General features: G+C 44.2%; 1 protein-coding gene and 2 long non-coding RNA genes across 3 annotated transcripts in view; 2 read left to right on the top strand and 1 right to left on the bottom strand.

Annotated features, from left to right (window-relative positions):
• The window catches only part of LOC143013758 (uncharacterized), a 34,874-nt gene that overhangs the window by 7,412 nt on the left and 3,430 nt on the right, over positions 1-24,032 (bottom strand). The gene's annotated exons all lie outside the window — the stretch shown is intronic.
• LOC143013694 (E3 ubiquitin-protein ligase TRIM39-like) lies at positions 6,939-9,829 on the top strand. Its single transcript, XM_076167342.1, has 2 exons — positions 6,939-7,100; positions 7,706-9,829. The coding sequence occupies exons 1-2, from the start codon at positions 6,939-6,941 to the stop codon at positions 9,344-9,346; spliced, it is 1,803 nt and encodes a 600-aa protein (XP_076023457.1). The 3' UTR covers positions 9,347-9,829.
• The window catches only part of LOC143013759 (uncharacterized), a 58,994-nt gene continuing 53,915 nt past the window's right edge, over positions 18,954-24,032 (top strand). The window contains exon 1 of the long non-coding RNA XR_012965216.1: positions 18,954-19,309. This is a non-coding gene — a long non-coding RNA (uncharacterized LOC143013759). The remainder of the gene's footprint in view (positions 19,310-24,032) is intronic.

Raw genomic sequence — 24,032 nt, 5'->3', positions numbered from 1 at the left:
GCACTCCAACTTTGACACTCTGATGCTCTCTGCAGCACCGGCTGGTTGATCTTAGTCTTATATTGACACTCACACATCTGTTCATTGAATTCATTCACTTCTTGCTGTACAGTTATTGAATAATTGATGGAATACAAAATAGCCATAACAAGTCTCTCGCTTGCTCGCCCGCTCACTCACTCACTCACTCACTCACCCACTCACTCATTCACTCACTCACCCACTCGCTCGCTCACTCACTCACTCACTCACTCACCCACTCACTCATTCACTCACTCACCCACTCACTCACTCACTCACTCACTCACTCACTCACTCACTCACTCACTCTTCCTCTCTCACTCTTCCTCTCTCACTCACTCATTCACACACACACACTCCGTCTCACTCCCTCTTTCTCTCTCTCTCTCTCTCTCTCTCTCACTCACTCTTGCTCTCTCACTCTTTCTCTCTCACTCTTCCTCTCTCTCTCTCATTCACTCACTCACTCACTTACTCTTCCTCTCTCACTCACTCATTCACACACACACACTCCATCTAACTCACTCTTACTCTCTCACTCTCACCACACACTCACTCTTTCTCTCTCTCTCTCTCTCACTCACTCTTTCTCTCTCACTCTCACCACACACTCACTCTCTCTCTCTCTCACTCACTCTTTCTCTCTCACTCTCACCACACACTCACTCTTTCTCTCTCTCTCTCACTCACTCTTTCTCTCTCACTCTTCCTCTCTCACTCACTCTCTCACACACACACACACACTCCGTCTCACTCCCCCTCTCTCTCTCTCTCTCTCTCTCTCTCTCTTTCTCTCTCTCTCTCTCACTCTTTCTCTCTCACTCTTCCTCTCTCACTCACTCACTCACTCACTCACTCTAATAGGAAGAAATAAATCAGAACTCTAGCGTCTCCATATGAGTTTGAGTCTCCTTGAGTCTGAATATGAAGACGTTTCCTTCCAGACCCCAGGAAGTTGCTCGTCTCCCACCTAAAGCCCAGAACATATTAAAGATATCCTTTGAACACATTCACCTTAATCTGAAACATCTGCTTTGAATTGAAACGTCCGCTTGTCTTCTACGTCACATATTCAATGAAAGTGGCTTCGAGATAAAACTCCTTTTCCAAATCTATATCCATCACTGTCTCTCTGCGTTCTTTTATCACACAGCGCTTGGAGCAATGGAGAAACTGCCACACACTCGCTCCCTCTGATCTGTCAGACCTGCATTAATGAGCGGCTGCAGACATTCGGATGTTCTGAGCCCTGCAACGTCTATTCCAGCAAAAGTCAACTTTAAATCAAATGTGAAGTTACCTTTTGGAAGTGTTTCCCCTTTGTGAGTCTTCTGACCCACAGCCTGCTGGCCTCCTTCATGGAGGCCACACGAGTGATGAAGACCCCCAGCAAAACTACGGCCTCGTCGTCTACTAGGGAACACACACTGGTTCGGTGGCCAGTCGGGCTGCAGGCAGACATGTGGGCCTCCGGTGGGGTCCTGGTGGGGGCTTCAGCTGCAGGCTTCGTAGTTATGCTGGTGGACTTTGACGCCCATATGGGTAAAGATGGAGGAATGACCTGCCTGATCTAGAGATGTTAATTAGAGAGACACAACATGAACTTTGCATCCTAAACTAGTGGCTGTTGCAGTGAAGACAAGACCCTTTGGAGTTTAAAGTGTCTGACTGGGGATGAAATAGCAGACGAGATAAAAAGGGAAACAAAAATCCATTTCTGCTTTGCTTGAGTGCGGCAGCTAGCAGACGAACAGACTCCTGCCTCTTTACTCGCTCTTCAGAAGTCAAGTCACTGTTAGTAATCAGCCCCAGGTTTCTGCTCTCTGACTCTGCATTGGAGTGCACTTCACTAAGAAGATGATTTAGAACACAAAATCTGCCATGACAGTGTTATCTCTCCCTTCATCCTTCCACCTGAGAGAGGAAGCTGCACTCAGATCAGACAGAAGCACGTCGGACCATTCGCCTCCCGGCAGCGTCACTCGCCCGTTACGCCACGTTTACGTGACGCTGGCTTCCCTGTAAATACGAGGGCGACTGGGGGAAAGTGTTTCTGAGTACAGCTTGTGGGGAAGTGTTTTTACCACACACACACTCCACACTCTGGATGAAAAGCATGATGTTCAGTTAAGTATGGAGTTGAGTGGAGGCCTTCCTGTTTTACTAATGAGCTGCCACCCTGTTGTTGTTGCACCTTCCAATTAGACACGCATGCATCATTAAACCCACACACACACATGCGCACACACATGCGCACACACACACACACACACACACACACACACACACACACACACACACACACACCTACGTCTCCGTGCTTCAATCCAGCTTGCACCTTTGCTGTTAGCTGATTTGTGTTAAATATGAGAACACAGCTTTCACATTTTGTAACCCAGCACGAGGTTGATTCATTGACTTGGTTGAATAATTACAAGCCAAGCGTTAAAATACAGCATTTTCCAGTTGTGTACATTTCTGAGCCTTCGATGTTTGAATGTAGGGACTCGAGACCAAAGCTCATGCAGTCCTTTAGAATCCTTCTCCTGATCTGCCCTGCCATCTTCCTCCTCGTCTTCCTCAGGTCACCCCTGTGTCAGTAACTTCCTCTTCCTGTCTGTGTTAATCCATTTTTCATGACCAGTTCCTAACTAAACCCTCCACCCCAGCCTCAGTGTGTTGTACCAGCTGCACCTCCTCCCTCCATCTATCCGTTTGCTGCACGATGACAGATGCTCCCTCCTTTATTTTGCATTGATTGCTGTTGTAGCAACTCAAAGAGTCGCTCCGCTTACCTTTGCTCTCTGCTCGATACAATGTTTCTGCCACACTATTCACATTTAATTAACCTGCTCACCCCAGACGTAAATCAATATGGAGATCAGGATATTCAGCAGCGTTTGGCTGAGGCGCACAAAGTCGTTCCCCAAACACTGTCACTTTCCAGATGGTTAGGCAGATCAGAGCGAGTCAGAGCAGCACTCCGCTCTCGTTAGGACTCAACCACCAACCTCACACTCGTCACCCGTGTGACTCAAATGACTACCTTTGTGTTCAGCCTTTGATGGATTTGTTTGCTTGCTAACAGGAAGCTGTCAGAAGGTTTGGATGGTCAGGATGAACCTGCTGAGGGCTTTAGAGGGGGACACAGCCTCAGGGGTCTCAAATGAAACGCTCATATTTGTTGCCAGGTCTTTGTGTGTTCTGGAACTTGGGTCCATTTGTTGCCTGGTGTCCATTTTGTGATTTTAACCTGCATCTGCACATTTAAGGTTATAAGATTTTGCTAAACTGCCAGGATGCAGAGCTGAGGCGTTCAAGGCCGCCGAGCATCTGCTGTGTTTGGCTTAAGGATCATTTGGCGTGTGTGTGGGTGAACACTGAAACTACGCCACCCATCTATCAATATATCGACTCATCCTGTGCGAGGTTGCAGGGGACTGGACTCTATCCCAGCATGCATTGGGTGAGAGCCAGGGCCCAATCTGCACAGATCAGCAGTCTATGACAGGGTTAAGAGATCGAGACTAACACACTCACATACACCAACATGTCTTTGGAGCTCAAGGACTCAGAGGCTCCACAGTGCAGATGCTTTTTCTCTCCCTCTCCACTTTGCCGTATCTTTTGCCTTCATTTAAGTATTTTCTGGCGTTTTCTCTTGAGGTTTTCTGCCACATCGGCTGGATTCTGAGCTGTGATTCCCTCTAAGAACTGAATTATAAGTACATGGATGAGATTCTCCTCCCTGGACCCTGATCGCCCACTTTGAGCCTCGAGCTAGGTGATAACTCAGGAACACAGCAGGTTGCCTTGGACTCGCTGTACAGACTTGTCATCTTAACAGAAGATTCTATACTTGAATATTTGCTGTAGAAAAACTCTTCCGAGCCCCATGACATACTTCTGGTGTCACCTAGCAGTGATTTGGCTCAGCAGAACACAAATCATCAATAATTAAATGTGCTGCTGCCTCTCAGTGAGACTGTAACTTTTCCCAAACTGTGAGACTGAACCAACAAAGGCGTCTGGTGTATCTGGGAGATCTATCAACCAACAACTACAGCCCTTAGTTCAAACGGCTTCAACCCCGGACATCTGGTGGGAATAAACACAGACGACACTTCATTCATTTTGTCTCCCTGGAGTCACATTATTAATTCACCTTTTTTGGTACGACCTGCATCGCTCCTCTGACACGACGCAGCAGGAAGAGGCAGAGTGCTGCTTCAACAGAAAACACCACCACTTCAGTGTCAGCCTGTTGCTAACCAGCGTCTGAGCCAGTCCCCACACCTGTCACCCCCCACCCCCCGTTCCCTCTGCCCCAGTCATCACCCCTGTTGGGATTCACATAAAGAATGGAAGATCTTGTTAATGCTGGCATTAAAGTCGCCCCCCAGCCACTCGTGCGTCTGCTGCACTCTTTACTGGCTGGACAGAGCACAGGCTGTGCTTCCAGCCCTGCTGATCACGACAGAATGGGACAACAGCCAGTTCATACCCAGGCTGGTGAGCCCCGCACAGTCAGCAAGGTCACTAAAGGGCAAATCTCCCCTTAAGAATATTGCCACTGAGCTGAGGGCAGTAATTAAAGAGGTGGAGATGCTGGTCTCACTGCTGGAGTCCTGCAGGCACAACAGGAAGGAAGAGGCTCAACAATGTCACTCTGTCCATCAGCCACAAGTTTACTCATGAAATATCTGTACTTATTTACTTATACTTTAGCAACACTGCTCTGCACATGGAGTGAAAACAGCTCATTCTAATCTAGACACTGTCTCTTTAAGGGCTGCTGTCCTTGAATTCTGGCCAAACACTTCCAGCGTTATGCGTGTGTGTGCGGGGGTTTACATGCTGACATCAACATATTGCACATTGTTCAACAAACGATGCCCTTCCCTCTACAAGCAGCCACACAAAGAGCTCGCCTCATTAAAGACCTTGAGAATCACTTGAACACTGATATCACATGTAGGGAGATGTGTTTGGCTCTAATGGCTCCATGTTTCTCTGACTGAACAGCTCATAAATTGCTCATTCCCCACAAACCCAACACAAGTCAGCCATTGGAAATTACTAGATCAATAATAACCATAACGAAATCAAATCTGGTGACATTCTAAGCGTGAACTCCTCCGACACAAGTGGGCGTTGCCGTCAGGAACACGGGTCTGACACCCACAGGTGTGAGGCTCACAGAACCTGCTGCTCTGATACACAGGGACATGTTATCCATGATTGAAATGCATCACAGTACACCTGCTGGAATCATTTTGACTTTATAACCTCAGGAAATATCACAGCCACACATTTGCAGAAGCTCCTCGTGCCCCTGAAGTGCCACCCACTCAGGATCTGACAGGCTTTAAAGACCCGACTAACACTTTCCCTCTGTGACCACGAGGCCCTGTGTACCCGCTCTTATCTGTGATATGTTAATTATCCTCCTGTGACCCTTAGCAACCACCGCGTTGTCTCTTTGATACATTTCAAATGCTTGTAGGTGCCATTATGTTCATGTCCAGTTCATTAGCAGACATCACCATAACAACGCAGGCACCAGAGGCCGTCCTCGGTGAGCAGAACTTCAGCCAACAAATACATCAAACCAATGTGTTGATGATTAATGCAGCAAAGATAATCACAGCAGGTGTTTCAACCAAGATGAGACGTATCCATTATATCACACAGTGGTGCTTATTCTCTACCTGCTTATCTGCACCAACGTCTCTAAGTGGTTCATGGACCATGATGCACCATCTCTGGCTCTCTGAATACAATAACATCATAACAATGTAGAACCGTACACATTTCAGGCAGAGATTAACTTCTAATGGTCCATGAGGGAATTGTAAGGAGTTGGTGAAATGGGATCTGGAAAAGCTGTTTCCCTTTCCCACTCCTGTGCAGAATCACACAGATCCATTCCAAGCCAATTGCCTGTTTCTGTATCATTATACTCACACCCAAGCCAAGGTGAGATAAAAGGCCCCAGGATGTGATATTCCTCTGCCTGCTTTAAGGTGAGGCTGGGATGTGTTGATGCACACTTGATCCAAATGCCTTAATCAGCTCTTTACATACTGTATCCCCACCAGATCTGCTTTGCTTTCACCAACATGTCCCAGTCTGCTTTAGGGCTCTCGCCTACAATCATGAATACACCCTGCATCTTCTTGCAAACTTGTAGTCGGTGTGTAATGTGATCTAGATGATTAGATGTTAGTACAAAATGTAAATAATGCACTCATACAGGTACTTGGATGTTAGTTGCACTTATTAATATCTCACATCATCTAGATCAGGGGTGTCAAACTCAAAAACACAGTGGGTCAAATGAACAAACTGGGACGCAGGCCAGACTCCATATTTCTTGAAAAATGGACTACAGTTGTCCAGTTTTCCCTTCTCTCCAGATATATGATGATCAACTTTTTCATATGGAAACAAACTTAAGTTTAGCTTAAACATTAAGTCTGGAACAAGCACAGCTTAATATTATAAACAGGCTCTTATTTTATCTTAATGCTCTTTATTGCTTTGCACTTTAGACTTTGCTGCTGTAACATGTGGATTCCCCCGCTGTGGGACGAATAAATGATTATCTTATCTTATCTCTTATCTTAAGACAGTGAGCTGAGGTGCAGTGCTGATTGTATTCAATGTCTTACAGATCCTGCAGATTGTTAAGTAAACTTTCAAAACTACACACTTGAGTGGCCTCATTTCAAAAGTGAGCAACAGTTAGAGAGAACGATCATTTCACACACAAACAATCCAGAAACTTTGCATCGTGTGTAAGTCTGTAAAAAGGAAGAACCTTCCTCCATACCTGCAGGAGGAAGAGAAGCAGCAACAACAGCTACAGGAGGAGGAGGAGGAGGAGCAACAACAGCTACAGGAAGAGGAGCAACATGAGAGGAGGAAGCAGAAGCTGCAACGTCATATTCCTGAAACGAAAGTCAGTCAGTCAGAGTCCAGCAGAGCCTCGACTGAAGCAGAAGAGAAGCCAGAGGATCAGAAGTTTGTCCAAGTTTGTCTCTGCAGCGTCTCTGCAGCGTCTCAGCCAAACTCAGGTGAGTGCAGACAGAATCTTGTCAGTTTCAGCAGCAGCATGAGGTCCAGGCTGAGCTGCTCTCACACGTCTCACTTCACTGCTTCAGTCTTAAAGGCTTGGCTCTGGTTCACACACGTTGGTGTTTGTAAACACACGGCAGTTTTTACCTTCAAGAAAAGAAAAGAGCGTCTCAGAAAAAAAGAAGTGAGTCTCAGCTCTGAGCCGCACACACGGCAACAGGATGTGAAGTGAGTGCAGCCTGTAGTCATGGTGACCTCATTAAAAGGCAAAGTTCAGCTCCAGAGTGAAAAGGGAAACTTTAAAGTCAAACAGTCTGAATAGAACTAAAGGGACAAAAGCTTCATGTCCTGATCAATACACAATCAATCCTCATGAAGCTGAGCCTGAAGCTGAGCCTGAAGTCTTTTCATGACGTGTCCTTGAGCGCCCCCTCAGGACAAACCCCAGTCTGCTCATAATATCCATCAAGAACAAAGTCGTCTCTCCTGTTTCACTCTGACATGAACTTCAGGAGCTTTAAGACTTCCAGACTCTTCATCCTGCTCAACAATCAGTGTTTGTGTCTCCAGAGATGTTTTCACTCATGTTCTCGTCTGTTCTCAGTTTGTAGACATGTCTGCTGCCAGCTGTCTGCGGTCTGAAGATCAGTTCCTGTGCTCCATCTGTCTGGAGGTCTTCACTGATCCAGTCTCCACACCATGTGGACACAACTTCTGCAAAAGCTGCATCACTCAACACTGGGACAGTAACGTCCAGTGTGTGTGTCCTCTGTGTAAGAAGCTTTATGACAGAAGACCTGAGCTAGACGTGAACACGTTCATATCTCAGATGGCCGCTGAGTTCAGACAGTCGACTCAAAAGGAAGCCAGCAGAAGATCAGAGGAACCAGCTGCCAAACCAGGAGAAGTTCAGTGTGACGTCTGCACTGGAACCAAACTAAAGGCCATCAAGTCCTGCCTGAAGTGTGAGGCCTCCTTCTGTGAGACTCATCTGGAGCCTCATCTGACAGCAGCACGCCTGAGATCACACCAGCTGATCCATCCTGTGGACAACCTGGAGGACAGGATGTGTAAGAAGCACAAGAAACCTCTGGAGCTCTTCTGCAAGACCGACCAGACCTGTGTGTGCTCACACTGTCCTGTTTTAGACCACAAGAACCATGAGTTTGTTCCTCTGGAAGAAGAATATGAAGGAAAGAAGTCTGAGCTGGAGAAGATGGTGGCTGAACTTCAGCAGAAGATCCAGCTGACACTACTGAAGATCCAGGAGATGAAACAGTCAGCAAAGCTCAGCAGGGAAGCTGCAGACAGAGAGAGAGCAGATGGAGATCAGGTCTTCACCGCTCTGAAGCAGCTTGTGGAGAAAATCCAGGCCGACTTCAGGAAGACCATGGAGGAGAAGCAGAGGAGCACAGAGAAACAGACTGAAGACCTCATCAAGGAGCTGCAGCAGGAACTCTCTGGGCAGAGAGAGAGAACTGCTGATGTGGAGAAGCTCCTACTCTCTGAAGATCACCTCCACCTCCTCCAGAGCTTCTCATCCATCAGCTCTGCTCCTCCCACCAAGGACTGGACACAGGTCAGAGTCCATCAAAGGTCACATGAGGGGAGTGTGGTGAAAGCTGTGGCTCAGCTGGAGGAGACCATCAGTAAGGAGGTGAAGAAGCTGCTGAAGAAGGTAGAGCTGAGGAGGATCCAGCAGTTTGCAGTGGACGTGACTCTGGATCCTGATACAGCTCATCCTCAACTCATCCTGTCTGATGATGAGAAACAAGTTCACCGTGGTGATGTGAGGAAAGAGCTCCCAGACAACCCACAGAGATTTGATAGATGGGGTTTTGTTTTAGCAAAGCAGAGTTTCTCCTCTGGAAGATTTTACTTTGAGGTTCAGGTCAAAGGAAAGACATGGTGGGCTGTAGGAGTGACCAGAGCGACGAGCAAGAGGAAGGGACTCATCACACTGAGGCCTCAGGAAGGTTACTGGACTGTAGGGTTGTGGAATGTAGATGAGTACGAAGCTTATGATGACTCTCCTGTCCCTCTGAGTCTAAAGTCAAAGCCAGAGAAGGTGGGCGTGTTTGTGGACTATGAGGAGGGTCTGGTCTCCTTCTATGACGTGGATGCTGCAGCTCTGATCTTCTCCTTCACTGGCTGCTCCTTCACTCATAAGCTCCTCCCATTCTTCAGTCCTTGTGGTGGAAACTCCGCCCCTCTGATCATCTCAGCTGTCAGTCACTCTGCCTAACCTGCAGGAGTTTACATGAAACGTTTCTGTGGTTTAAGGGAACTAAAGTACAAAGGATCAGCTGATCTTCCCTCTTTACTTTGTCTTTTCTTCACATTCTGATGACATCATATTTGTTTCTGGTTGCTTCTTCCTGCTGTAACACAACAATTTACTCACACTGATCTAAGAACTGTGATTACTGTTCATCAATCAATCAATCAGAAGCTTTTAGTAAAGTCTTTGCATGTAAGTGTGATCAATCAAAAGGTTTGATTGATCTCTGTAAATATCACAAATGTTGGGTTGTGGTTTATGAATGGACTGAATTCTGTCTTTGATCTTTGGAACAAAAACAATAATAAAGTTGGGATGAGGTCATGTCAGCTGTTTTCATGTTTGGTATCAAATCTGAAAACATGTTTGACTTTCAGGTTTGAGTGCAGAGCTCTGTTCATGTAAGACTGTATCTGTAATCTAATAAACAAAACCAGAGCTTTCCAATCATGTTTAACCCTTTAATCCATGCTGTTTCAATCACACATATAAGCACAGAGGGGAGTTTAAAAGTGTCAAATGCTGCACTGAGTTTTAGTTGTAGATGATTCTCAAGCCCTTTGCTGCTGACTACATAACAAAAGTGAAATAGTGGAAATGGTACAAGTAGGCGGGGCTAAAGAAGGCTACAGTAAATATCAAACATCCTCTGTTCCTCTCTCATTACCTCCAGTGATGTCTCTCTCTCTCTCTCTCTCTCTCTGTGTTCTCTGTGGTGGAATCGTCCTCCATCTGGACTTCAGATGCATTTAAGCTCTGTAGGATAGTGGCACGTGGCTTTGATCTCCATCTCTGTCACATATCTGATTTACTCATGTTCTCCTTCTCTCCATGTACCGATGCTTTGTGGTCAAAGTGTGATAGGAATAAGAAGTCTGGTGTGAGAAGCAGCAGCCTAGAAACCTAGCCGGGTAAACTCGGTGCTGATTACGTAGAGTTTTTCAGCAAACTGTGCACTTGGCAACACGGAGGTAGAGATCTGCTCTTTCATGTTTTGGCGGCACGGAAAATGGCCCAAGTTTCCTTGCAGCGTATTTCTCTCCCACAGGCACAACTTAGTTTTGAAGAGCCCTCACCTCAGCGTACATGTGTGTGTGATGACACGGCCCCGCCCCTGAAGCTGCAGGTTCAGCACATCCAGATGGCTCGTGATGTCACAGAGAACGCACTCGCAGAGCATTCTGGGATGTGTAGTATTAGCGGTGCATGCGCTTTATACCAGCGGGCTAGCTCTAGCAGACATTTGACATCATCTCACTGGCCAAATATAACTACACTGCGGGCCACATTTGGCCCACGGGCCTGAGTTTGACACCCCTGATCTAGATGGAAGCTGCTGGGACCTATATTCACTGTTTACCTGCCTTGGTCCTGTGGCGCTGTCTGTTCTAACCCAGCGTTTTGTATTTGATGCTAATCCTGCTTTTTAATGGGTTTACTTCACCTCACTGCACCACCACACCACCTTTAGTCAGCCTCCTAACCCTGTAGCCCCACATGGCAGGTAATAGTATGTTTATCCGTGGTTTATTGTTTATATAATGCAGTTTATAGGCTTTAGGTGATGTAATTGCCTGATACCTGACTGTGGCCTGTCAGAACATCTACCTGACCTCTGTTTCTCTGACCTCACCAGCAGGGAGAGGCTTTATAATCAAAACTGTGTGCGACATCCGCTTCAGGATTGAAGATAAAAGAGACCATCAATTTCCTCACGATAAGAAATTCTATTCCAACCCATTTTATTTCCATCCTTGTTTTCCATATCATCAACTTACAGAATGTTTATGATGTAGAAGAGCACCATGCCAGTGTGTGCCAGTAGTAATCATAGCACCCATAGGGAATCTAACTGACCACTGATCATAGGTACACACACAAATACCACACTAATGAAGGCTCGGCTCCCAAAATATAGCAAATATCAAAGACAACGAGGGTAACTGCTTGAATCACAGCATCCTGCATGTGGCACATCAGACTGTAATGTTGTTAGAAAGCCCTTGAATCCGGCTCCTTTGGCTGCAGTGTAAAATGAAACACGTCATTCCCAAGCCGTAAAAAAACAACACCTTGCAAATTCATCATTTCGAGTCAATTTGTAAGATGATGGAGTTCTATTCACCATTTGCAAGGATACAGTGGAATCTGGGTACATTAGAATTGGAGATCGCTTGCCTGTGATTTAGCTGCAGGAGCCGCGTGGATCATTGGCGCCGTGATGGAGCACGGGAACACGGCTGCATGACAGCTGACCCGCACACAGCAGCTCTCCTCACAATCAAGACTGGAGGTAATTCATTCTGGGTATAATTCACTCCAGGTTGCTTTTAATGGTCTCCATACTTGAGATTAAATTGACTTGGCAGTTGGAGGTTGTTTCCTTTTTTGTCTCTTAGATACATTCTGCAGGGATGAAGCTTCTATATGACTTAGGCTGACTGAATGTAGATAAATTGCCAGGGAAGAAATTGTGCAACCGTCCTCCCACAGGCTGCTGATGGAGGATCTATCTTTCCTGCTCCCCCAACAGCTGCCTGGGAAATGAGACCTTGAGAGAGGCCGGGGAATTTCCCATTTTGTCACGTTCATTGTTTGCTCCTTCATATTTCCCTGCGTGGCAGTTAATGGTAACGGCACATCGGCTGACAAGATAACAAGAGAGTTCCTGTTTAAAGATGAAAAATGGCCTTGTTTGCTTTTTTTCCCCCTCGTTTTGATATAATTAATGTTGATACAATCTCTAAATTCCTGCTCTCGCCTCCAGAAATAGCCTACTTGTCTAATTTAGAGAGCTTTAGAAGGAAGAGGATGGATTGATAATTAGTATCTTTATTGCTGCGTAATGGTATTTTATTGATAGTTGAATATTGTGAGATGCATAATCAGCTTTATAGTGAATGTGTCGTTCAGTCCTGTTTCACTGTAAGAGTCCATAAACAGCAGCAGTGTTAGAAAGACAACTTCTGGTTTGGAATTAGAAGGCTTTTGCTTTTTGTACATATATAATAAACGACGTTGTATAGACGTTGTATAGGCCTGTATGTGTGTGTGTGTGTGTGTGTGTGTGTGTGTGTGAGGCTGTGGCCACACTGGGAGACACACTGGGCTGCAGTCTTTGCCAAATGAGGCCGTTCCCACTCCATGACTGGTCTTTGCCAAAGAGCGTTACTGGTTCGACTTCACAGATGTTCAAATGACCCGAGGGCCCGAGTCACAAAGTCTCCAGCCAAAATATCATCTGGGTCAACCAGTTCTCATTAAGATGAAGCAGAGGTCTGTCTGTCTTTCACTCCTGTGGCGATTCTAACGCACCTCAAGATCAGAGTCTCTGATACACTCACACATGTGACACACACAACTGAGAACTGAGGCCACAGCACAGGATCCAGACCCTGAGTATCACATGGACCCAGTCTGAGTCAGGTCCCGGCCCTGGTTGGGTCCCTATTCACCAACAAAGGCCGAAGCTATGCTGTGTGTGTGTTCTTCACTTGGTTGTTGTTCGTGTGCGTGTCATATTTTCAGTCTAGATCAGTTTGCTCCCATGGAATCAGATATTTTGGGTCTGCTTGTGTCCTATGTGTTGTTGGTAAAATGTAATGTGTTTTTGTGTGCACATATGTCACACATCGCACACTGTGTGACAAACATTACACACAGGTATTTTTGCCCATTGTCAGCTTCATATTTGTTCCATGCCTGAATGATCACATAAAGTGAAGTGTGATGCTGCATTCATTTGGTGATGGGAATTGGAATTTACCAAATTGTGAAACTTGATTGCCAAACCGACACCCGGGGATATGGAGCCCTGAATAAACTCCACAGAGGAAGTGTGCACAACTCAACAAAGTGTTTGATGTGATAACAGGAAATTTTCCAATTTCCCTTGCAATTACAAAACAAAAGTCTCCAACTGGTAGAGAGATCCTGTGAGTTGCCTGGCATCCACTTTGTTTCACTTATGGTGTCGGTCATTGAGGGCGGAGCCATAGCAGCTATGAGGTCATCAAGTATTTCAGAGTGAAAAAATACAAATCAGCTATATATCTTGGAATCGTCCCTTGTTGTCGGCCCATCAGCTGTGCTGCGTTGCTTCCACACAGCAAGATGCTTCTATCAGGACCCAAACACACCTCATATTAAAATATGATGAGCATTAGTTTGGTGAGATGTTTGATCAGGTGCTCAGCAGAGCTTCCTGAGCGTTGGCCTGAGTGCTGTAGCTCTAGTGCAGGAGGAACAAAAGCAGAGGCTTGGGGAGAACAACACACACAGAGACACGGTTTGTTCCACACAAAGAAGAAGCAGAAGAAAAGAAAACGTGTGTTTGGAATGGACACATAAATATGCATTCATTGCCTCTGTTACATCCACAGGACGGCCAGTGAGTCTTAAATGTTCAGAGTCGGCGGCTGTAATAAAAGGTGGAAAGGTAAAACGGGACTATGAAAGGAAACACTGGCACTTTGAGGAAACAGCAGTCTGAAGTAAGGACACAAGTTTTGAATCCACTTAAAGCCCAGTGTGAATGTTCAACCACAGTCCTCTCTCTCACAGTCCCTCACTGCTCAACAACGTGAGAACAAGCGCTCCCAGAGGACACAGAGGACACAGAGGACACAGCCAGGGAACACGGGAAGACATTTACTGATGAGGAGATGGAGAAGGAGGGCATGTTAGATATAATAATAATGATAATAATAATAATTAATAAGTCTGTAGTGGGTTGTGGTGTTTACTTTGTTTGTTACTGTACAGTTAGATTTTCTACTTCTATGTTGGAAAACATAGAAAAGCTAATGGATTGCGTTGTTGATGTAATCTCAGCTCATCTTCTGTGTTCTTCAAAAGGCTTCTCAGTCTCTAAATGGTGCAGAGATGCAGTACATAACCTCGTCCCCCTCACATATCTCTATGTTCTATACCCTGGCGACAGGCCTGATTGAAGGATGCTAGAAGTCAAAAGATAAAGATTCCCCATTCTGTGTGATGTGTCAGACATGAGGCGGATGTAAACATAAGAGAGCAGCACATTCCTTATGTTCAGAAGAGCAATTCTCTTTGAGCTGCACTCTTTGTATCGTGTGAAAACGTGTGCACTCTCATTTGTCTCCAGAGACGGAGAGGTGAGACATTTCACTGCTGGAAATACACACTTTGAAATGCAGGGCTGCTTCCTCAGACATTAATTAAAGCCATCCTTGGACTTAAACTTCCTCTGGAGACCTCCGTATCTGTAGGTATGAGACTACATTCACATTTCCCAATCACATTAATAAGGCACAGACAGAGCACAGACCTGCAAAAATCAATTGTTTTACTTTCAGGAGGAGCAGAATAAGTAAAGCATTTGAACCAGGGTCTGAGAGAAGAGGAAGAAGAAGAAGAAGAAGAAGGAGTGTGTATAGTTTGCAGTATGGAGCCACTACAGTAATTATGGACTTTTCCACTGTTAAAATATAATTAGTGAATTATCTCCCTGGCAGCTTCGGGCACGTTTGCAGCTGCACTTTATTGAATCCCGTTTGCATTTGCCACCGAAGAAGCACGCAGCAGAAATCCTTCAGTAGAATAAGAATAAAGCCTTTAAGCCAATGGGCGCTGTGTTTGGGTGGGCAGAGAAGAGTTCAGCCAACAACTTACAACAAAACACATAGTTTGAAAGAGTTCCTTTTCTTTATACTTAAGACAATGCAAAACAATTTCAAGCATATTTTCAAACATTTGTTTGTTTTTGCTATAATTAGAATAAAGAATTAACTCTTTTACAATGTCCGAAAAAAAACAACCTTTTCAAATGAATTTGTTGATTAGTTGGACTTCATACTTAGAAAACGTTATTAAAAGTTATTAAAAAACAATTGCCTTTTAATAACAATGTTTAAATGTCATCTTTTTATTTGTTTAAACCCTTACACTTTAATTTACTGACAACATGTGCCCACTGGTAATCAGTCATTATTGTTACAGCACAGTTCAGACGCCAAACTGCCATCATACTTGTAAATAAATGGTTTATTTTCAATTCATTCATTTATTTCTCTTCTTTTCTTTTTCTTTACGTGTTTCATAATTCTGTATCTATGTTCTCTGTATAGAATCCCCTAATTAAAGTGAATAATGTTACAGATGGCTGCAGGTTTTCTGGCACTTTGAGCCCGAATGAGCGAGGAAAATCTTTCATATCTGAAGTCCGAATGTTGAATTTCAAAGCATATTGTTCTCTCGAGCTTCCAGCCCTTTGCAAACAGGAAGGTGGCACTGAGGCATTATGTGGAAAGAAGAACACTGTCCTTCATATCTCAAAGGGGGACTGGCGCAGTCGCTGATTACTGCCTTGAGGATCATGAGCCCGACCATTCTAATGTTCCCATTACTCAAAAGAAAGCGTGCTTCTTGACTAAATACATATATTAAATCTGCAAGAAATGGGAGCAATTATTCTAAAGAGCCATTTAGCTATCCAGGGGGGAATTTCCTTAAATGCATTTGACAGCGGCCTCAGTGTGCTGATGCATATCTGTGAGATATTAGTGTATTAAAGGAGTGGACCGGGCGGCTCGAGCAGGGAGAGATTGCTCCGCGATGGAAACTAACCTTTTTTACTGATAATTGGGTCGTCTGTTTGCCGAGAGCCTGCGTGTGTGTGTGTGTGTGTACGCTTCACTCCAGAAACACAGCAATCCATTCAAAACATCTTATCTCTCTATTCACAGGCCAAGGTGTGAGGCCCTTAATGCAAAACACCGTTTCAAAATTCAATCCCCTCATCTGCCGGTGAGGTCAGGCCAAAAACACAAAGCAATATCTCTCTTTGTGATTTTATAAAGCACATAGGTTGAGACTGCAGGTGGATGAGGAGAGACCAGATCCCACTGAGCGTATATGCATGTGTGTACTACTCTCACTTAGACTGCTGCTCATAAATGTAATCTTGTTTTCCCTTACATTCCCCTGAGAAAGCTGCCAAGAGAATAATTCACCTCTCAGCGGCAGATGTAGCTGACAACAGTGAAGACACAGAGGTCAGGCCTGTGAAGGAACACGGCGCTGGTAGGGAAGCTGTGCAGCCGCTGAGGTCTGACAGGCGTCTCTGCTGTGGTCACTTCACACTGAGCCTCACACACACACACACACACACACACACACACACACACATACAAGGCTGCTCATTAGGACGATCTCTGTTTGCTATTTTCCTCATTCTGCTGCAAACTTATTCACTTTGACAATAAAAAACACAACAATTCAGCTTCTGGATTCTATTCTGTATGAGTTGTATGTATAGATTTTGCTATACACTTCATTTTGGTGTATTTTTTCCAACTTCCTTTGGCCCAATATGGTGGCCCTGTGTTGCAAACGTCCCAAATGAGAAAACAAAAACCAGAACTAATTAGAGACGTTTTAAAAACATAACAAAGAATCAGAGAACAACAATTTACAGACCTCAGTTATTCCCCAAACAATTAATTAGTAAACAATGCACATGAATGTTGAATGTGATTCTTAATAGGGTTTGTGTTGTGTTGTTTATGGGATTAACACTCTTGTTGAAAGCTATCTTGTGTGTTCACAATGAAATGCAATTTTAAGAGGGAAACGTGAAATCTCCACTCCATTGTTCTGCCCGTTCCACTAAAGCCTGGGGTTTTAGTTCTTCCCCTCATTCTGTCCCATTACGAATATTACAGATGTTTGAGTTCCCTCTCTCCTGTTTCCCCTTATGGACTGTGTTTCTAGTTTCCATGTGTGTGTTACCGAGGGTCTGTGTGTTCTCTCATTACTCCGTCTTTTGTTTCCCTCTGCATCTTTGAGTCCTTTCCCCTCCCTGCATGTTGATCAAGCTCGATGTTCCTCTCCAAGCTGGATCCCAACACAAACAGCCAGCACTAACCAAAGAGAGTTCTTCTATTGGATCTCCCCTGGAGCGCTCACTGATGTCAGCATAGCTCATGTTTGTAGTATTTAATTGTTGTAATTATTATTGTGACAGTGAGGTGAAAAACTTGGGTCATGAGTTTGTAGCTTGTCTGATGTGTGGGGATTCTTAAAAATGATTGACAATCAACTTAGATCTTATATTCTGAGTTTATTTTGATTATTTAAAATATTGCAGTGTTATTGGGATTAAACTGACTGAAGAATTAAGTGAAAATATGCCTTAAATAACTCAAAAAGCAGCCTCATCTCTTTTCTGCGACGGAGTAAACCAGGATGAATGATGGCACTTTGCAGGATAATGTGCCGTTCACATGTGGTCCAGATGTTGAACTGTCATTGTGTCATCAGCAGCACACCTGGTCCACTGCACGTTCTCATTCTAAGTGCTTGTAGTTTCTCTTTGAGGAAGGAAGAGCAAAGAACGCTGACTAGCACGGCTTTCCATTTAGTCTCCACACCCGAGGCCTGCTGAGCCCCTTTGGCTGTGTCTGAAAGGTGAAACACACTGAAGCGTCACCAGGCTGCAGCTGCTTGAACACATACAGGAGCTGAAACAATGCCACCTCTGCACAATTGATTCCCATTCCTATTTTTGATGAATTGCGACCAAAAGATTTCTTATCACGGTTCATTTATTTATACTTAATGAACGCACAAAATGTGTGTGCGGCATATCGGGAAGAGGCCCTGCAAATACACGTCAATGTGATAAACTGTAGACCTGGAAGCTGGAGAGCATGAGAGAGGAAGCACCAGTCTGTTGCAGTTACAGAAGCCTTGGTTCTGATTTAACCAACAACTGGTCCTGAAACTGACCGTGACATAAATACACTTCATTCTTTTTTAATCTCCACTCATCCTGTGCAGGGTCAGGGAGAGCTGGAGCCCAGGAATCAATGGATGAGGAGCTGGGTACAAGCTGCACAGTCCCCAGCCTATCACAGCGCTCACACACATCGACACAAACCAACTCACCCACCCTCACACCTACGCCCCAATTTAGAATTTCCAATTCATCTAACCTGCATGAGTTTGGCCTTTGTTTGGAAAAGAACTCACCAGTGTTTACAGAAAGGCCTCAGTTGTGTTTGAACCGAGGACATTCTTGTCGTCACCAAGTCTCCAACCGGTCATCAGACAATCACACAAAGATTATTTGTCCAGTTTTAACAGTAATCATTTAATTTAAGGTAAGAGCAGGGAAACTACTTAGCCTTTTACTTCCAACATCTTTACCAGAGATGTTTAAGGAATTAATATTATGAAGAGATTTAGATTTGATGGAAATTAGGTTGGTTGAATAAAAAACATTGGAGTTGTTGGACATTTTTGAGATTTGTTATTTATACAGAAAGAAGAGGAGAAACGAGAAAGAAAGAGAAAAATGAAATAAATATTGATGATACAAAATGTATAAGGAGACAAAGCCACGGTGACTTGAGCCTTACAGAGCCGTGGATAACAGCGTTGTGTGTGATGAACGAGTGTGTTCTTTATCAGAGTGATATTAGTGAAGCTACATTGTCCCGGTTCGGTTAGCTGGGTCCGTGTTTACATACGGGGCTTTTATTTTGAAGCCAACACGTGTGCGTCTGTTTCCTGCCAATCTAAGCGTGGCGCGATGGCTGATTGATTGAACTGTGAGCTTCAGGTGCAGTCATGTGTCATGGCTTTCTGAGGAATATTAGTCCGAAGATCAATGATCTCTGTCGTGTGATTAAGATTGATTGATCGATCCGGGGCCGTTTGATCGTTATCTGTCGTTTATGGATGAAATTGATCAGGAGGAAGTCTACACCGTCACCAACACTACCTGCAGGGGAAAGTGGAATTAGGAAAGTCGAAGGACATTTGCTCATTTATTCCACATTTAACCAGAACGCGAAAGGAGCGGAGCTGCAGTGTGGAGTTTGGACTCTGACTATTTACTGGGAACAAACGAACTTTGGCAAAGACACAGCACAAGTTATCAAACAGGTAATAACGTTTTTGTTGTGTATGCGAATTTGTTTGCTGTATTTTAGAGACTGAATCTTGTATGTCAACAGTTATAAGTTTTAAAAGCTGTCAGAATTCTTCCAGAACTTGTGGCTTATTAGGGTGAAGGAGAGATTTTGTTCATTCTGTTCATATTTCAGGTAGAATTAAAGTAGATGACACACATTTAGGTGCAAGGCCACACTGATGAATACACACTTTATGCTTACAGACTGACACACACACACACACACACACACACACACACGCACACACATGAACCTGTAGCCTTCAGATTGTCCAGGCTTGGCTCAGATCTTCTGTCTGCCCTCCTCAGGCAATTCTCCTCTTTTGTCTTTCCTTCCGTTGCTCAGTGTGACGCACACTCACAGCAGAATGAGTACTTTGCTCCATCTAAACTGGTTGAATGAGTGATTGTTAGATTGCAGGCTCCTGTGACTCTCCTCATGTGAGATCACGGTGAAATCCAATTACATCTTTCTACTTCAAAAAAATTTTTTTTTCAGCTTTTATCTTTCGTTACTGTGCAAAAATATGTGGAGACCAAAACATGCTTTCATTTCACGGATTTTCTAAAAGAAACGGTGTATTCTTTGAAAAACACAAAGGTGCCAATATTTTTGTTCTGTAAAAAAAACTGTAAAACCTTTTATTGATATTTTTTATACTAGAGGTGAATCTCTCTAGTCTCTCTAGTACTGTACTGCAACTGTGTACAACAATTTCCCTCTGGGTGAATAAAGCTTTATCTTATCTTATCGTATCTTATCTTATTGCAGAATGCTGCATTATGCAACTTCAGGTTAATGACCTAGAATCACTCTGCTCCCCAAACCTGTGTACATTTCTGTTGAATTCAATGCAAAATGTGCAGGAAATTCCCTCAATCCTGTGACAGTGGTTGTTGAATTATACTGGTAATGCTCAGGCTCTGCTCTTTGTATGAACTTGGGCAGTGGACACAATGAGACATGTTAGCATATGGCACCTTTCCAGACTTCAACTAAGCAGGCGGTGGTTTAGTTTCCTCTATAATCCCCCAAATTATTGGCCTGACATTCAAAATGACTTCATCAAAAGGGAAATGAAAAGTCCATTTTAATAACTGACGTGCATCAGAAAGTCGAGCCGAGCATTTCCCTACAGACTCCTTTCAAAAATGAATCGCCTAATTATCCGTTCCTCTGATGAAGCTGCAGGTTGTACTTACTGTCAGATGAGATCATGCTTGGACAGTTTCAGCCCTGCAGTCTGTCCTTCACACAGACCTGTACCTCCTCCAAGTCCTGCATATGTACGAGTCCCATTGGCAGTAGCAAGTAGCAGCACTTGGATGGTGTTGAACTTGGATCTTTGAGGGAGATAGCTTTTAAAATGTCACCAGCCATGAGAAATAACAACGATCTCCAGATAAATGAGAATCTGCTCCGTGTCCCCAGAGGCCGGACGGAGAGTCTCTGCTGCCACAAAGTAAATAGAGTAACTCCATTACAGCCCTGTAACTGGAGAGACTCCCGCTCTGCAATTACCTCCTGAAACCAGATGCCATTATGCTTCACATTTACTTTTCAATCCAATATGTTGTTGTGTTTTTCACTTTTTGATTTAATTTTCTAAAATCCCAAGATAACGGCTCCTCATAGATCTTTTTTCGATCCCTTTTCCAGAGTGAAATATCCATAACAAAAATAATCAACCTCTCCACGGTGGGAGATTTGTGTGTGTGTGTGTGTGTGTGTGTGTGTGTGTGTGTGTGTGTGTGTGTGTGTGTGTGTGTGTGTGTGTGTGTGTGTGTGTGTGTGTGTGTGTGTGTGTGTGTGTGTGTGTGTGTGTGTGTGTGTGTGTGTGTGTGTGTGTGTGTGTGTGTGTGTGTGTGTGTGTGTGTCTTTGGAGGCGAGGCCGGCAGATGTACAGCAGGGCGAGTAGACGGTGATAGACGAGAGACGAGACAATCCTATCGCTGATCACACACTGCCCGGTGTCCGCACTCGGGGACGCATGGGTTCGCCGGCTGGTAATCAACTCGTGTCTTGCAGTGGGAAGAGAAACATGCAGAGTTAAAAGCAGGAAGAAATCGCCCTCCATTAAAACCCCTTGCCTCTGTTTCTCCCCACAGCTGGCAGTTGTTGCAGTGAAACCCCGGCTCCCGGCTCTGCCAGGAGGAATAAAACCTCCGCTGATTCCGATCCAATTTGTGGCAGCCAGGTTACAAACTTGTGCATTCATTGAAAAAGACCAGGGTTTTGGAATTGGCAATTGTGCGAGCGTGCAGGCGGGTCAGTGCCACGTTTAGGAGACGGATGGTGTTTCTCTGGCACCGTGTAGAGTAAACACACTCGTCACTCAACTGCTCTCTAATGCCGGCTCATAGTGGACTCCTCTGTGAAGATGAAAGTCGGTACTCTAAATTCAACAGTCCACTGTACGGCCATCGGCCTCCCCGAGGCCCAGCTTTCACATGCTAGCACCGCCGCCGTGTGCTCCCGCTGTAATTGGGATGGAGAGAGAGGTCTGGGTGAGTTCTGCCGCTTCTGCTTCTGCTGCTGCGGCTGCTGTGGGAAATAAATTGCTATTTCCACTGTGAACAAGAATAGTGTGATGTAATTCTGCTCCCATTCCTCAATCATTTTGTACTTATTTTCTTATTTCTCCCATAACAAGCTTCTTCCTGCCTGTAATTATTGCAGCCATGATGCAACACACACACTCACACACTCATGCCACACACAACTGGTCTTCAAAAAGACATGGAGAAATATACTGTGTATATATATATTCTTCCAAAAGAGGTGTGTGTGTCTCATTAAATGTGTATCATCACACAGGGTCTCTCACATCACAAAAATAGAAGGAGGAGCAGTAACTGAGTCTAACTGAGTCTGCTGCTGTACCAAAGCATTTCCTGCAGCAGCTCCATACGCTCACACTTCCTCCAGCTAATAAGCCACCCTGTGTTGAATCACAGCCGTATTCCTCCAGTGCATCTGCAGTTTAAGCATCTGGAAAAACTACAGAAATCCTCCAGTTTGATGGGAATGCCGACGCAGAGCCTCTGAGGCGTGGCGTTCTGCGGTGAAGTGTCTGTTCTGATGCGTCTTAATTACCTTAATAGTAAAGCTGAGGAGGCTCCTCTTCCCCAGAGGCCGCGTCATCTCACTATGCTCAGATGAAAGTCAGTCAGATTTGTCTTTTAGCCTCTCCAATCATTTTTACACGACTGTGAGACTAAAGGAGAGCATTTTCACAAGCAAATGATCTCATTACTGAGACCCAAAGTGTTGTAAAATAGCATAAACATTGTGAAAGTTTGTGTCTATCTGAAACAGAAATGTCAGGGAATTCAGAAAAGATGTTTGACTGAATATTTATCAGCAGAGGGATGAGATGTTCCTGTATTCAGACCTGCGGCTCGTTTGCTTTGCGGGGGTTTGCAGTGCCTGTGGCTTTTAAAAACACATGCTATGACATCACTTCATCAAAAAGCCAACAGAAGATTTGAAAAAATTCTCCCTTTTACTGATTTTCGCTTTCTGGAATGAAAAAGTGGAGAAACAAATGAGCAACAAGCATTTTAGATAGCAAATAAAAGCAAAATTCACTGAGAAATAATGGTAAAATGGACTTCAGCTGGCATCCTGTTGGTAAAAATGATAAAAGCTACATCAAACCTGTAATGTTTGCTCTGTGAAGCCCGAGGAGCGACAGCCGTACATCATAATGTCTCTTTAACAATTATGAAATCCGTCAGTCTAAACAAAAACACAGCCACCTCTCCTCTCCTCTCTGCTCCCACTCATCCTCGAGTGCTCTTCATCTTTAAAAGGCGATGTCATTTTTCAGTCCACTTTTAATTTGGATTCGACACACAATCAAGAGCAAAAAGCAAAAAGTGCAAAAAGCTCGTTTGGCACTGAAACAAAATAGAAACCGTGTGAAATGCTAAATGACTAAATGGATGCAATTACAATAACACACCACTAGGGGGCTTAAAGAGTGATGTAATGTTGCTTTAAGACAATGAAATGTAAGACAACAAATATGCCAAATGCTGTTCACCTTGACTAGAGAGACGTTTGTATGCAGATGAAGAAGCTGTGTGTGTGTCTGTGTGTGTGTCTGTGTGATTTATTATTGATCATAAATACAATATTAAAACCAAACACAAAGTCAACCCAACATGAAACGTTTCCACATTAGACTGAAATGAAGTTCTAACCTTTTCTATGGAGATGTTTATTATTTCTCATGGCAGTTGTTGAAAAATGTCAGGCGGCTCCAATCAAAAGGGATAAGTGAAGGTTACCACGGCAACGGATTACGCCGTTCCCCGTTCTCACTTAATTTTCACTTCTGAAACAAAGCCAACCGTGAGTTAAAGTACAAACAAACCTCAAACCTGGAGAGAATTATCCGCTGTTAATTCAATAAAGCTGTCGGGGTTTTACTCTAGAAAAGAAGAGATTTGGTGAAACTCTTATTCTCTGTTACATCTCATCTAATTTGTGTTTTCATTTCCCTATTAGACTTGTTTTCAAAGTACAAACAGCCTCAGATCTGTCACCTCTCTGAATCACACAGGAGGTTATTTTTAAATAATGTTTCCAGCTGTGTCAAATATTTGAAGCTGTTGAAAACAAAGAAGCAGCTCGTTAACAGGTGGAGCCTCATGAAGCTATGTAATATAATATCATATCATATCATA

This window comes from Genypterus blacodes, unplaced genomic scaffold (assembly GCF_046128005.1).
Source record: "Genypterus blacodes isolate CSIRO-AG114 ecotype Tasmania unplaced genomic scaffold, CSIRO-AGI_Gbla_v1 ptg000158l_1, whole genome shotgun sequence".
Lineage (NCBI taxonomy): Eukaryota > Metazoa > Chordata > Actinopteri > Ophidiiformes > Ophidiidae > Genypterus > Genypterus blacodes.
The sequence above is the reverse complement of the archived record's forward strand: the minus strand, read 5'-3'. Positions and strand labels throughout refer to the sequence as shown.